The sequence below is a fragment of the Cavia porcellus genome, unplaced genomic scaffold (assembly GCF_034190915.1).
Source record: "Cavia porcellus strain 051 isolate PalLab524CR breed Dunkin Hartley unplaced genomic scaffold, mCavPor4.1 scaffold_2, whole genome shotgun sequence".
NCBI classification, from domain to species: Eukaryota; Metazoa; Chordata; class Mammalia; order Rodentia; family Caviidae; genus Cavia; species Cavia porcellus.
The window spans coordinates 8,490,136-8,506,254 of record NW_026947485.1 but is presented as its reverse complement, the minus strand read 5'-3'; the positions used below and the strand labels follow the sequence as shown (position 1 = coordinate 8,506,254).

The window sequence follows — 16,119 nt, the reverse complement described above, 5'->3', positions numbered from 1 at the left end:
CTCTGCAGACTCAGAGCTGTTGCCTTTGGGAATGATGCTGCAACAGTGTGCTGGAGTAAAGATTAAATGCTGCCTTCTTTTTGCTCAGTGTAAAGAGCCTTCTTTTCAGTTTGACTTGAGAATTTTCCTGCAACAAAAGTATAAGCCAATTATAGAGTTACTAACATTTAGGGGAACTCAGGCTGTCCTTTCATATCTGACTTAATATTGTATGTACTGAAAAATTGTGTATCATATTTATATTGCATTCCAATAATGTATATATATGTGTGTGTATGTGCATGTGCGTGTGTGTGTGTGTGTGTGTGTGTGTATGTATATTATAGATATAATTTTCTTAAGCAGGGGAGAGTGACTTGATGGGGAATTTCTGGAAAGTTTTACTTACTAATAAGTTGAATAAAGAAAGTAATAATTATAGCTGATGTTTATCAATCAAAACATTTTATGGGCCAAGCAGAATGGTGCATGCTTGTAATTCCAGCATGTGAGAGGCTGAGGCAGGAGGATTGCAAGGCCAGCCTGGGCTACATAGTGAGTTCAAGACTGTCCTGAACTACATAGCAATACCCTGACTCAAAAAATTTTATGGAAAGAAATTTGAAATCAGAAGTAGGGTCATTGAAGGAAAGGAATGGACCAAGAGTAAAATGGAAGACAGATAATTTTGCTTCAGCTTGTGTTCTTAGAGCACAGTGTACTGTAAAAGTCTAGCTGTAAAAGTTTTTAAGTTTTGTGTAGATGGTATTTTTCTCAGGTCATTAATGAGCTCAATGCTTTCTAATTTCCTCTTCAGTATATGATGCGGCGAGGGCAAATTTACTCAAACTTGATGGAGGAACCTTGGTAATATCAAGTGTTCTCACCCAAGTTTAGGATAATCACTTAGTATTTGTTTTAGTAATTTTAGTTTTTAACCTAAGTGTCAGAAAGAAAACCCTTGAAAACATGCTCTTCAACACAAAGCCCTAAGCATTCACCAGAACATCATCAAGGAGGTTCCATCCTGCCTTGACTCAGAGAAAATGCATGCACTGAGTCTTCTAGAGTTTGGTAGCATGCTCAATAGGCAGCAGCTTGTTGGACATGGTCAGTTAATTCTGGGGGCCAGCAACAGGCATCTCATAGGCACCAAGCCAAGTGGACCAGGGTTCAAACCTTGGTTCTGATGCTCACCTGTGCGATCTGGGCCTGGACTTATTCTCCTCCTCTAGATATGGGATACGGCTACCATTCTAAGGCTATGGCTAGCATAGGAGGTTTTCAGTTACAAGTACTCCCTTTGAAATTAGAGGAGCCAGCACGGCCTGTCTCCAGGTATGAGGCATAGCCACTCCAGGGTCGGTGGCACTGAATTACGTACAGTTCATGGCTGTCTTAGCAGATGTTGCCTTCTAACCAGGTGCCACTGTCAGAGTTGGGAAAAGAGTTGTGAGTTAGGCAACGCTGATACGTGACTTTGCTGAAAAATGACACAAATGTACCCCTGACCAAGCTGCCTGATATTTTACTGTAACAAGTTCCTGACTTCCGTTTTCTTGCGAGAGCCCTCTAGAGTTCTTTTAACCTTCCCTTTTGCTTGCTCTTAAAGAAAACGGACTGGGGATTTAGCTCAGTGGTGTAAGCACCTGCCTGCCAAGTGTGAGGTTGTGAGTGTGATCCCCAGTACCAAATAAATAAATAAATAAATAAAACAAAGCAAAACTTCCAAAGTAGACAGAGGAATGATATCATGCTCTATAACAAGACTCTAATATGTCTTTGGTGACATCTGGTTTTAATTTAATGTTACAAATTATTAAACCATGCCAAAAATGACATCTACCTACATTGCCACATGGCCTGCTATCGTGGAGTACATGAGCAGTTCTGGGATCACACTTGGATAGCATCTGTCTTGGCTAATATCTCAAGAGCATTATAAAAATCACCTGTATGTTTCTCATTTCAGAGCTTTACACTGTGTGTGCAAACCCTGCACAGCATTAGAGCAACACTGTGTGAAACAGAAAGCCCTACAAGGATTTGCAGAGAATAGGTCATACTCTAGAAGGATTTCCTTAGTCATGTAGCTATTAGATTCAGTATTTTGAATTTGGTTCTTTAAATTTTTTTTGTCTTATTCTGGATAACTTGGGAACGACTAAGCTGTAGGATGCTGGCAAGTGTTTATTAAAACCCTGGGACTAAATGAGTGAAAAAGAGCTACACGTCACCACACCACTTGGCCACTGTCTCCAAACCCTCTGTCCTGTCTGCTCCGAGGATGCCTTTCCCTGAGGTTGTCTCCCTGAAGGTGCACAACATGGTTTACCTCTACAGGTGTAAGTGAGGCTTAGATGGCATTTTTACTTGTTTTCATCCCCATTGCTTTATCTATGTAAGTTAAATTGTATTTAAGATCAAAGGGATCCCATATAGCCACAGCTTGTAATGGGCAAACGATTTGGGCCTGAGTCGTGCGCACGCGCGCACACACACACACACACACACACACACACACAGCCCCAGCTGGGGATACTTCCTGTCCTCTACTGTTCTCCAATCACCAACCAGAAAAGCTTGAACAGATTCCTTTCTTGCTGGGAAAAGGTTTCTGATGGAAGAGACGGAAATCCCAAAGCTTGATGGGGTACAGGGAGAGGATTACAACTCACAAGTGTTTCTAACAGCTTATGAAAACAAACTTAAGAAACACAAACCTTTCCTTTTGCAGTCCAGCGTTTGTATGGGGAACACGTAATTGTGGCACAGAGTTGAGTCTGCCTCGGGCCTGGTGATCGGGGGTCTCCCTGACACTTGGGGCTTTGGGTCCAGTGGCTCCTTTTCATCTTCGTTACACAACACTTCGGGTTTCAGCTGCAGCAGCTTTTTATTTTTCAGAGCTTGTGGGCTTTCACACTTGGCGTAGTTCCCCAAATTTCGGTTCCTTGGCACTTGCAACATAGAAACGAGCGTCTCTATCTCACAGGTACAGTGCCAGGGGTTGTCATACAGACGCAGGTAGCTCAGGAGAGGCGTGTAGATGAACACCTCCTCTGTTAGGACTTTGATCTGGTTGTGCTGCAGTAAGAGAGTGGTGAGTTTTTTTAAACCGAAGAATGCCTCGCTCTCGATTTTGGAGATCTCGTTCTGCTGCAGATCCAGGCTCTTTAGCCTTTTAAACTTGGAAAACATGTTGTTCTTTAATACACGAATCTTGTTTCTTGCTAACAGCATGTGCAGCAGATCTTGAGGCCAGGCAGGAAGCACGTAAACTAATTTTCTTTCCTGGCAGTCTAAGTATTTCTCGTAGAGATAGGTGTACACATCGCAGGAGTGGCCTGGTGCATAGCGTTTGACAGGGTGGGAGCCCCTCCGGCTGCCCGCTGCCCGCCCATAGATGGCACGGCTTCGGGCATTGCCAGGGCTGGCCCTGCGCAGCGGCTCAGCAGCCCTGCAGAAGCACAGTAGGGTGACCAGAGTGACCACACGCATCCTGACATCCAGCTGGTCCCGATTCTTGGGTGTGACAGATGGAGCCAAGAACGTATTCCTCTGAATGCCCTTCAGGAACAGTAAGGCCCAGCTGGGGATGTGGAGTCCCTAGGTTGGAATAGGGAAAAAAAAAAATTAAAAGTTGAAGACCATTGGGAACATGGCATGTGACAGAAATAACTTGTTTTTAGGCAAAGGCCTTCTGGTTTAAAACATCGCTCCCAGATCAGTGGTGCAGAGAGCTGCTTGTCTTCTTACTGGCTTGGTGGGCCGCCAGATGTTGCGGCCCTGGGTCTGAGTGCGCTGTCACCTGCCCGTGTGCCTATGTGACCCCAACTGTTCTTCTCCCTTAGGACCTTTAGGACCAGTGTTACCAAGACTTAGACTCGGGTGTGATCCCCTGAGCTTAGGTTTTCCTTTTCTTCTTGCCTCCCAGGCACCAGTCAGGAGCACATGGCCCTGGAATTCTGGAATGCTCAGACAAGATGACGCCATCTTTGTCTTCCACACATCGGGCCCAATCGTCACCCGCTCGGGGAAGCCTTGTCATTTGGGGGTTTATTTAAAATCGCACTCCCTCCCCACAGCCAGGCACTCCTTGTTTCATTTTTCCCCACTAAATCTATCAGTATCTATTAAAGTGAATGTTTAAGTTCTTTCTTATGCTGTTAGATTCCTCTAAATAGAAAATAAATTGCCTAAAGGGAAGGATTTTTGTCTGTTTTGCTCATTACTGTATTTCCTTGATAAATACTAGTTTTCTGTATGAATTATGCTCATCTAAGTATTCTATTTCATGACATTCATCTCATAAACTAATTTACATTGTTTTGAGAATGTTGTTAAGTTTTACTGGTGACTTCCAAGATCTGCATATTTTTAAGAATTTTCACATTTTTTAATTCAGAAAATATTTCTGGTTTGCATTTATCTTTTAGGACACAGTCCACTCTTGGCAAAGGAAGAAATGTTCAAAATGGATTTTTAACTAATAACACGTCTGTTGTCAGTGTGGGGCCGTGGTTACGAGTGGCAGATGCGTTTTCTTTTCACTGCAGCAGCTCACGTGCCAGGACCACCCTGGCCCGCAGCTTTCCTGCTTTCCTCAAGGTCCTCCTATGCACTGGTTTGTGTGTCTTCCCCCCATGGCTCCCAGGCCTCTGACCGTGTCACACTGCCATCTGGCTCTTCGTGTGCACGCCTGTCTCCTTTGAAGGACCATACGCTGTGCAGTGGCCTCTGGTCCCAGAGCTGATCAGGATTAGGCCTTTCCAACCCTTCACTTCTGTGCCTGCGATTTGTTATGATCTGGCTGTAAGCTGTGGAGCAGAACCTAAAAAAACCACAATGAATACTTTATTATTATGCACATTGAAGTATTTGGGGCAAAGTGTCTGTGCCTGCAACTTACTCTGAAACGCATAAAAAAGAGGTATGAAGAATGGATTGAAAAATGGTTGGTGTACATATGATAAGCAAATACAATGAAATGCAAGTTATAATCTAGGTGGTGGAGATAAAGGTATTAATTAGGCTGTTTTCTTTTCTTTTTATTTAAGGAGAAAAAGGAAAAAAAAACCAAAAAGGTTACAGTATATAAACAGTAAGAATAAACAGTAAATAAACAGTAAGAAATCACTAATTAATAGATTACATATTATCATTATGCTGTTTTCATATATTTTGTGTATGTTTGAAAATTTTCATAATGTTAAAACAGAAAAAGGTGTGCACAAAAGAGCAGGTTTGGTTTTTTTCTTCATATTTTTTAGAGTAGTATTTCTCTTTTCTTCTTCCTATAACTCTCAAACATGTATATGTATACATTATATATATAGTTTTTGAAGCCCAAATATGAGATATGATTGAAAAATAGTGCTTAACTTAAAAAATTATTACAGTAAAAGACAATGGTCATTGATCCCCCTGAAAATACTCCCCTTGCTTCAAACACACTGTCTCATCACCCCTGCCACTTCCTGAAGCAGTTCTGGAGGTCCTTTTCTGTGTTTTGAGTTGCACTATCTCGGCTGCCTGGATGTCTTGAATTGATTGAAAAAGGTATCTTTCACAGTAACTTTGACTTTAAGAGCCACAGGTTGCACAGTGCCAGATCTGGTAGATGAATAAGGTTGAAGAGGATACAGCATTATGTTTTTATGACCCTGCCTTTCTGTTGGATGGCACTCAGCACATTCACTGTAGTTTTGATCACTCGTCATGATGACTTATGGAAGAGGACTCCCAGAACTCCTCAGAAAATGGCAAGAAGGATGGAACACATGTATTCAGAATGAGGAGGGTTAATGGCAATGTGTCTTTTACTGTAGTAATTTTTAAATTTAAACATTCATATACTTTTTGATCACTTCTTGAAGCTGTTTCCATGGGCAAGGAAATCTGTGTACTTAGACACATTACTTGCTAAGGTTTATGTTTGTTTTCTAATGAATACATCACATTGAGTACAAGATGGAAAAGCCTTAAATTTAAGATTGGTAATATGTTTCTTAGTAATATATAACTTGTTTGATTTAGGTCACTGTAAAAACTTGCAAGAGCTGAATGTCTCTGACTGTCCAACACTCACAGTGAGTATAAGCAGCTTTTTAAAACTGTTGTTTATATAAATGCCCTGGAAACCCAATATGTAGAGTGTATGCCTATGTGTACACTGAAAATTTTAGCGAGATGACAGACTCCTCTGAATGGTTTTCATGGCTACTGATGGCTGTCCTAAAGGGGATGCAAATGAACATATATCTCTCTGCCTCCTCCCTGGTCCCTGTCCCCAGGTCTTGCCTCTGCTCCGATTTAATCTGTGGGCACATAATACTTAGCAGCAGGCAGATCCGTGTCCTGCACGCCCACCAGTGTCACACTTCTGTCCTCTATGCTACTCGATAAAGTTAAAGTACCTTAATATGACTGTGATTGGGGTCCCCGTGTCAGGCCTGTGTTCCTTCCCCGCCCTGTCTTGTCCCCACTGCGGTGTGCACAGAAGCTTCAGCAGCTGTGTTCCTTGCTGCACACACCAAGCTGCTCTGTGCACTTTCACGCTCACTCGTGCTGCAAGACTCTTCCTCTTAGTCCCCGAGCAGCCCATCTCTAGGTCTCACTTTACCCATCACTTCCTCTACTAGAATGTGAGGTCTGGGGTCACTGTGCTTCTCCTCCCCTAACTGTAGTGCTTCTGCCTCCACTAACTTAAGAGACCCAAAGGGCAGGGTACAGATCTTACTCTCTAGTAGCACACAGCACAGACTTCAGAATGTAGGACTCTTTCAAATATTTAATGTCTCTTCTGGAGATGTCTAGTATGCAATGGACCCAAACTGAATATTCCATTTTGGATTAATGCGTGTGTGTAAATTGTGATTAATATTATAAGAGTTATAAGATCAACTTACAGGGAAAGTCTGAGAGGAGGACTTACATCACAGTGTGTGTAGTCTTGAGGAACCCCACACACTGGGCTATTAAGTTTACCCAAAGTGAATAATTTAATAGTTTGGGTACATTCACAGAATTGTGCAACCATCATCACAACTAATTTTAGAACATGTTTCCCGCAGAACTCACTCCCTGCCTTCCAGTCACCCCCATTTCCTCCCAACCTCTAGTCCAGTGCAATTCCATTTACTTCTGGTCAGAATTGACTGTCCTCCTCCTGAGTTACGTCTGTGCTATCAATACTTCAGCATCTATGTTCTTTCTTGCACTTAGGTAATATATATATATATATATATATATATATATATATATATATATCTACTCTTAGAATGAAGACCTCTTTGAAACTCTGCCTTTAGTAATTTTTCCCATAAAACTTATCCTTTTGTTTTCACAGCAAAACATTTATCTGAAGGACAAGACATAAATAAATATGCACATGAAAATATTAAAACCTTCAGAACTTGTCCACTCCTTATCCCAATCAAGCATTTGATTGATTGTTCGGTTTAGGGATTTAAAGTAGTGATCTGGTTTCTGTCCACCATACCATAGAGAACGGCTTTAGATTAAGCCAGCTAAGAATCTTCCCAGTGGCACATTATTTAACATAAACAAGCTGCTGCTTCATGTTCAAAAGAGCCCTAGAGATGGAGGAATAGACACGTCAAGACCACAAGAGAGGAAAAATGTTCCCCTGGTTGTAATTTCTCCACCAGCAAAGCGAACATGGGCTCCTTCGTTGAGAGAGATTTAAAATCTTTTCTCTCATACTCTTCATGTGACTACAGCGAGGTGTCTTGTCAAATGGACTTGCTCCTTCTGCGGCTATGTTTAGCGCCTAGTATGTTAAAGATATTACGATAGGTGTTGGGGAAATTTTTAAAGGAATTTGTTTTCAGTTCTTGCCCTCAGGGAGCTTCTGTTCGAACCCACTTTTGTAAAGATCATATTCTTGGAATTTGGGTTTTCTAGTAGGAAAGCCAATGCAGTGCACCTGTGAGGACCAGCATTTGTTCAATTTTGGAGTCTCTAAAGGGGTCATAATCTTATCCAGCTACTTCCTACTGTTGTTTTCCCTTTTGAGACATAGACTGGGAGAGAGGCTTCCATTGAAGGAGTCGGATGACATTCACTCAAAGGACTTTGACTTCTAACTTTGTCTTATGAAATGTATTACATCCAAGAGGATTTGTGTACTGCACACCATGGACAAATTCATAAAGAATTCTGCACTTGAGCAGTTTTTGCATTTATACCTTTCAGTACTTGGGGGTCGCACCTTGATCTCTTCAATACTGAGAACCGAGCGGTGTGCACGTGTTCACAGGTCCAGAGTCCTCCAGACAGGAAAATGCAGAGGAGGAAATGCTTTCCCGTCTCGTGTAGAGTCAGGCTCCTGTGGTGTACTCTCTCCTCCTGCTCCTCACATTTTTATCTTTTCTGTGACTGCCCCTTTTATGGCGGATATGCTACCTTTCCCTCCTTTCCTTGCTGTATCTTATTTGCTAAGGTCTTTCAAAAAGGTCTTTCACAATCACTTCAACTCCTGATGGATGCTTTGAGCTGTTTTTCCACCCTTTAAAAATGTATGTTTTTATTCCTGCCTATTAATTTTACAAAATATTGGGGCTCTTGTGGTGTTTTGATATAACATATTTTGATCATATTTATTCCCCAGTACCCTCTCTTACACTTTTTCCCTGTTAATATTACTCCTTTCCTCTTATCTAATAATAGTTTCTCTCACACTGAGCATTGTAAAGCATATTTATATGTCTGTATTAAACTGCAATGTCAAGAACAATGGTTCTTCACCCCCATTTTTTTGGGAGTGGGGTGAAATTGTACTATCAGTATACACCTTAGTTGTACATACACATTCAAATTATCTGCCTCGGTGATGGACTAGCTGGAAAATTCCTGGCAGCTGGCTGGCATGGTGAGACCACAGGGGTCCTCAGGGGCCCTGCGTGTTAGCCCTGTGGCACCAGCCTGCAGACCCGCTGAGATCTGCAGTTTGCATGGGCACTCGACCCATCTCAGGTGTGGTTTGCCACCTTGGACATGGACCAGTTTCTTCCTGAATGTGACAGGGGCTCTGACCTGTGAATTTTGTTGTTTTAAATGTCCATGAATACCGGAAATGGTAAGGAATGGAACATTAAACTGGCCAGGATCCTGCTGAAACTCGGTTTTGCCAACAGCAGTAATGCTACAAGTGTTTGAGTCACAGCTGTAGCCTGGTGATGCTAACCTCTGCCAGCCAGAGACACCGCAGTTGTTCTTTGCAGGACTGATGGCGTCAAACATTGTACGGCCATCCGTATTTAAAGCTGGCTTGCCTACTGGTGTTCAACAACCATCATTAAGTGGATAATCTGTTATTGCTCAGTTTCCTGTAGTGACCCATGAGACATACCCCATTTCACAATCAGAGTTTGATGATCATGTGGTCTTACAAGTTTCATGTTAGGGCCAGTGTTTGCAAACACTGTTTTTAAGTCTCATGTCTGTCTGTCTGTCTGTCTGTCTCTTTCTTTTTCTTTCTCCTTTTCCTTCTTCCCCTTTTATTTTTGTGATACTGATGCTTGAACCCAGGGCCTTAGTTCTGAGTTACCTCACCAGTCCTTTTTAAAAAGTTTGAATTTTGAGGCAAGATCTCCCTGAGTTGTAATGTTTCCCAGGCTGGGCTCAAACTTTGAATCCTCCTGCCTCTGCCTCCCCGAGTTCTGGGTACAGGCATGAGCCTCCACACCTGGGTCCAGTCGCACCATGCTCTGTCTCACCTCTGAGTTTAGCACCAACACTGAATTTCATGCCCAATTTGTATATACCCTACATTTTTTGTCAGGCCTTCTCAAAGTTATGACTTTGATGAGAACCTGTTCAGCTATTTTAACATATTCAGTATCCGAACCACTGAATTTAATTACATAGAGACACCTACCTATATATAAATACATATGTGTGAATAAGAATGTTTTTGATGAAGGCCAGTTGTTGAAAGCACTTATTATTTCTGTTTTACAGAATGACTGCAGCCCAAAGAGTTAGGCGGGTCTGACACTTCGATACTTTTGCTCCAATGTCCTATCACAGAATGGAGCTTATGAAATATCATCTACTAAGGAAACTGCATTGTGATGGGACTTGTATTTCCAAAGAAAGGGAAAAAGAGAGAGGAATGAAGCTTCAGGGGACACTAGTAGCTTCTATTTAATTTGATTTGAACGATTACCAAAAACTCCAAAGAGACCACGACTTGCATGTACTGTCCATTTTCTGGGCCAGAAAGAAAGCGATGAGGAGGAGGTCTTGGGGAAGTTGCCAGGCTTGTTAGGGTTGGTGTGATTCTCCCGTCTGTTTCTTATACAGGATGAATTAATGAGGCACATTTCCGAGGGCTGCCCCGGAATCCTGTATCTCAACCTGTCCAACACGACCATCACCAACAGGACGATGCGACTCCTGCCCAGGTAACGCTTGTGTCCCTGTCCTACGCTGAGGACAGTTATGCCCGGCTCTGCTCGGGCTTCTCCTAGTGCCCCCTCCAAAGGCAGCGCTCCCTTTGCCCACACCCTGCCGCTGTGGCAGTTTGGTCACTGGTCTTGCACCATGGCCAGCTTTCTGTCCCTCTTGTGGCCACATGCCCAACAGCTCAGCTTAGATCTTGCCCGTCTCTTCCTGGTCCCTCTCCTGGCTTTGGAGCCTGGCACCTAAATTCCAGTCTGGCATCTGGGAACTCCCTGTTCCAGAACTCCAGCATGCCCTCCACCTTGACCGCCACTGTCCCAGGCACCCTGTGCCATGCTCGGGGTTTCTGCTGGGACCCGCCGCTTCCAGGGAACCTGGCACCTTGGATTTGACAAGCTCAGGCATGGGTGTCGCTTCTTGAGCCAGGACTCCTTGGGAGAAGGGACAGAGGAATGTGACTGTGGATAGAACACTCCAGTATTTTAAAAATACTAATTAAGAAGAATATACAGTTGTATTGGAAGTCAAATTTGAATTTGGGAAAACATTTCTGAAACTATTGTGTAAGAATGAGCTATTTTTGAAAATATAACTTTTTGCATTCCTCTGAAAAATAACGGTGCCAATGCTTAGAAAAGCTTAAACAGTGAAAATGCTGGATGTTTAATTTTCTTTATCTTGTGGCTCCAACAATTTTCCACAAACACAGACATCAAAAGAGCGGCCCCATATTTTCTGTTTATCCTGTTAATTGAAGTAGGGTTTTATTTAGTTAAATCTATGAAAACTTCCTTTGGAATCTCTTCTGAAACATTTAAACAGAATCTCCCCCCTCCCCACCGGGCATTTAATGTGCACTTATTTTTTTCTTATGTATTTTATTACTCAAGTATATAACCAATCTAAAATGCATTTTTTGTTGATGAATGAAGCAGTGATCTAAGCTAGGGGTCAGCAAGCTACAACCCATGGAGCCCAAGTCTGATTTTGTGTAGTCCACCAGCCAAGAACAGCTTTATATTTTCAGAGCTGTTAAATAGCCAATCAGTTATCCAGCATCACTAATTAAGAAAATCTTTCATCAAATGAAAGGGGATTCTTCTGTGTATCTTTAAAGTTCTTATATAGGCAATATGTACTTAAAATTCATCACTTTCTATTGTTTTTCTGCATCTTACTTTATCTGTGTTCTCGAGGTTATTTATATTTACTGTGTCACTTTGATGAAATGCTTCTGATTGGCGTGACTCTCACTTGTAGCTTGGAATTGGCCAATTGGGAATATTCCACACCAGGGAAAAATGAAGGCATGATTTATTGTTTTGTTGATTGTTTAGACTTAAGAAAGTGATGGAAAAGACAAATAAAGCAAATGAAATTCAAAAGCATGGAATGACTGTAGTCAAACATTGTACGTAGCACAAAAACTTGAGAAATAGTCTTTTAAAATTATTGTCTGAGTCAGCAAAGAAGGCACTCATATCACTGATGGAGAGAGGGCATGTGCCTGTGTTCTCTAACGCACTATGTAAGTGGACACAATGGAGGAATAAGTGAGCATCATGTAACACACATGGAACTGCGCTCACTGCTCAGTCACAGCTATTTGTTGGCTGGCTACACTTACAAAAGTGGGGCAAATCACTGAAAGCATTTGTAGAACTGAGGTCCATGTAGAATTTGCAGTAAAACATATTAAGTGTTTCATTATTATTATTTGAAAATTGGATGCTACATGATCTTCATGTATGTACAAGATAAATTTATTTATTTATTTATTTATTTATTTATTTATTTATTTATTTATTTTGGTGCTGGGAATTAAACTCAGGACCTTGCACTTGCCAGGTAGGTGCTATGCCACTGAGCTATATTCCCAGCCCAAGATAAAACTGTATAATACTCATTCAACTAAAAAATTATAGTAAGCTTATACACATTTACATGGACTTTCTTTCTCTTTTTTTCTTTACTTTCTGTCTTTCTTTCTCTCTTTCTTTCTTTCTTTTTTTGGGAGGGGGAGCCAATTGTTAAGTGTTTACCAGTACACTGATACTTAAAGATAAACTAGATGAACTAGGAACTCATTTATATTGTTGTAATATTTGATCTTCCTACCAGGAATATAGCATATTTAAAAGTGTTTTTTCCAAAATTCTTAAACATCTCAACAAAATTTTGTTTTATTCATGTTGATAGTTTGTCAAAGTTGTTTCTACATATGCATCTTTATTAATTGTTATGAATAGTAGTAGCCTTTTATTATATTTTATTACTGTTTCTAAGTTCATTTTTGAACTTGAGTATGATATATGGGTATCATTTTATGCTTCATTTGAATGATTTAATTGATTTCTTTTAAAAGTAATAATTAGGAAAAATAATAATTAGGGCTCTGAAATTACTTCTAGATAGGAATTTTGGCAAAGCTTTTAAGATTTGGTAAGAATTATTTTCATTTTTTAAGGAAACTAATATATATTTTCTTTCTTCTTTGACCTGTAATTACTTCAAAAAGTTTTGGTTCCAAGTGGTTGATGTTTCTTTGAATAAGCATCTGCTCTTAATTATGCACTATACTCAAGAAATGTGTCTTGAATTATTTCTACTTTCTGGAATTTATTTGGATTATTTGGTGGGCTAGTTTAAAATTAATTTCAGAACATTGTCCATAAATGTATAAAATGAGAGCTTTTTTTAGAGAAAAAATTCTGTGAATGTAAGCATATATACATAGTCTCTTGATATGTCATAGTTCAAAAGTAATATATTAGTTGCCTATTATAATCAAACTTCTCTTAATTTGTGATGTTATTTTATACATAAAGATTAATAAGTACCATGTTTCATTATAAAATATAGCATTTATGCATGCAAAATTATATCTTTTTCATAGCTGATACTTTTTCATAAATTATTTTTAATCTACCATAATTATCTTTGCTATCTGTTGTTGTGATATTTGTGAAATAACTTTATGTACTCCTGTGTTTTTAACCTCTGTGTTACTGAATTTTAGTTTTGTCTTTTATATGTAGCATATAGCTAACTTCTATTTTAAAAATTTCCATTTCTTTACCTTTTGAAGAGGAAATTTGAAAGTTCAATACTTCTTGTCAAAATTGAATGTATGGTCTTACTTTTTTCTCCTTTTACATTTTGATTTTTACATTACTGCATTGTACCCAGTGTTTCTGCCTTTTCCTGTGTGAACTATGTTGCTTAGTTTTGTGACATGAAGGCCTTTGAAAGGCAGGTACAGATGCTATGTGCATTCTAACTACTGGCCATTTGTCTGTTTTTCTTCAAATGGACTTTAGCATGCATTTGTCTGATTATCAAAGCTGAGATGACGCTAAGACTTGATAACGTGGAAGGATGCTGACATGTTAATTCTCTGTTTCTTTGAACTTGACAGCTTGTCTTGTCCACTCCTCTGTGTGAAAACAACTATTCTCATGAGTTTTGCTAATCATTTGACTTTCCTTTTAATACTTATTGTTGGTATTTGCACTTAATCTTGTGAATGTTACCGCGACGATCCTGTAAGCCTTAGCTGAAGCCATCCACTGACATCTCTTATTCCCAGTGACTGAGATATAATTTTAAACAGTTTTAGTAGTACACGTTCGCAGCACATTTCCATTCCGTGTGTGGAGCTGGTACACGTACAGAACACGTTTTAATTCCTCTTTCTCCGCCTTTCCTCCGCTCCCTCCCTCTCCTGATCAGAGAACCATCTGTCTCCCTATTTCCTATCATCTTTTATTTTGTTCTTTATTTATAACACGTTTCATGTAAGAGAAACCATCTGATAGTTAAGCTTGTGATTCTAATTTATTTTTCGCAAAATTGTGGTCTAAAAGTGCACCCAATTTACTACAAATGACAGGTTTAGACTGAGAAATAATTTAAAAACTTTTTCAAGAAAGATGCATGAGTGTTAGACTGTTCAAGCTTTGATCTCTGAAAATGATTAATATCCTGAAGATTGGATAACAACTTCTCTTGGTCTATCGATCTTCAGTCATGTTCTGTATTTTATCTCAAAACTTTACAAATGTTCCTCTACAAACTCAGGTTAAAGAGAAGTCAGATGCCAGAATAATTTTCTGTTCCTTCATTTGTAACCCGTTTCCTTTTTTCTGTCAGGATATTTACAAGACTTTCCTTTTCTCTGAGTATTAAAAACATTTTCAAGCTTAATTTGTTCTTTTAAGTAATTTTTCCTGGAAGATGGTAGCATCTTGTGTATTAAAACTTGAATTATTTTCTCAGCCAAGAAAGGTGTTTCTTTTTTAAAAAATGCCTATTCATATGTTCTGGGTTTAAAAACCTTTCTTTATTTTTAGATCAACTTTTATTCCTTCCTGCAAAGCTGCCATCTTTTCTCTCACATTTTTGTCTCTGTATGCATCTAAAGGCATACTGCCTTTGCTATAATAGTTGTTCTTAACATGTATTCTAGAGACAGCAATATTCTGAGAACTATCTAGCACCTGGCTGTGGCGGTGGGTAGAGGGAAGGTCTGAACTGTAGGGTTTATTGATTTCTGTGGTGTAAGAGATTCGAGTATGGCCGATTTTAAACCATTAATATGATATCATTTAATATGGGCTTTGCAGAGGATGTTAAAAATTGAACTTATAGGATGATGTTAAGCCAGCTCCAATGACACCCACAGGGGGGTCCCCTGGGGATTCCCAAGCCTCCTTCGGGAGTTCCTTGAGGTCTTCTACCCTTGTGACACAGCATTTACTCAGGGCTTTTCTTTAAACATTTCATACTAAGGTATATAAGTACATGTGTATACACACACACACACACACACACACACACATATATATATATATGAATATATATGGAAATGAATTATTTATACTTTTAAGAATCTATTGAGCTATCGTTGTGAAACAATTTAATAATAAAAGTGACATATAAAAGTATATTTGGGGTAGAAGACAAAATATTATAAAATGCACATGTGAAAATTTGAATTTAAAAAGTAGGTTTTTTAAAAACTGAAAACATTTTGCCAATTGTACTTTAAGATCACCTTTTTTCTCTAAGGAAAATTAATGTAATGTTACAGCTGTCATAACCTGTTAGGAACTTTTGAAGACAAGTGAAAATATGTCTTTCATAGGCAACAGATACAAAATTATAACCCCAAATAAGAATTTTGCTTTGGTTTTGAAAGAACATTCATAATAAGTACTAGCTGATGCTGATTTTTTTTTTTTTTGTCAAACTGAAAAAAATGTACACTGACTTTCATATAACAAAAAGACATTTACAATGAGTCTCTTATTTTGGCTGCTTTCCACTGTTTCAAACATGCTCGGGTAAATGCGAATGTTCTTCAAACTCTAACCAGAGCAACGTTAGGTGTCAGTGCTGCCACTCTCTTTGGTACTTTGTTCCAAATAAATTATTTGCCAAAAGAAAAATGCACTTTGTTTGCTCTTCTTGGCAGCGTTGATCTACCAGTTCTTTATTTGGACATTTTTCCTCACTTCTTTGGGGCTTGTTCGATTTTCGAAAGTTGAAACTGAGGGCACCCACAGCTCATGCCCTTTCCGGGAGAAGTTTTGCTTCTAAATATTTTCTGAATTTCACCCTTTCCAATCATTCCTGTTGCCACAGCCCAGGTGGCACGCTCAGTGCCTTGTCTGGCACAGTTTACCCTGGTCTCCTTCTCCTCTGTCTGTC

At 39.7% G+C, this 16,119-nt stretch overlaps 2 protein-coding genes across 4 annotated transcripts in view; one reads left to right on the top strand and one right to left on the bottom strand.

The window, feature by feature from the left end:
• Fbxl13 (F-box and leucine rich repeat protein 13) overlaps positions 1–16,119 on the top strand; it is a 203,177-nt gene that overhangs the window by 87,149 nt on the left and 99,909 nt on the right. For both annotated transcript variants that reach the window (XM_063237737.1, XM_003469858.5), the window contains exons 10-11: positions 6,016–6,068; positions 10,309–10,409. In XM_063237737.1, the coding sequence (XP_063093807.1) occupies positions 6,016–6,068; positions 10,309–10,409 (154 nt within the window). The remainder of the gene's footprint in view (positions 1–6,015; positions 6,069–10,308; positions 10,410–16,119) is intronic.
• Lrrc17 (leucine rich repeat containing 17) overlaps positions 1–16,119 on the bottom strand; it is a 28,994-nt gene that overhangs the window by 8,598 nt on the left and 4,277 nt on the right. For both annotated transcript variants that reach the window (XM_013152449.2, XM_003469809.5), the window contains exon 2: positions 2,703–3,585. In XM_013152449.2, the coding sequence (XP_013007903.1) occupies positions 2,703–3,477 (775 nt within the window). In that variant the 5' untranslated portion in view covers positions 3,478–3,585. The remainder of the gene's footprint in view (positions 1–2,702; positions 3,586–16,119) is intronic.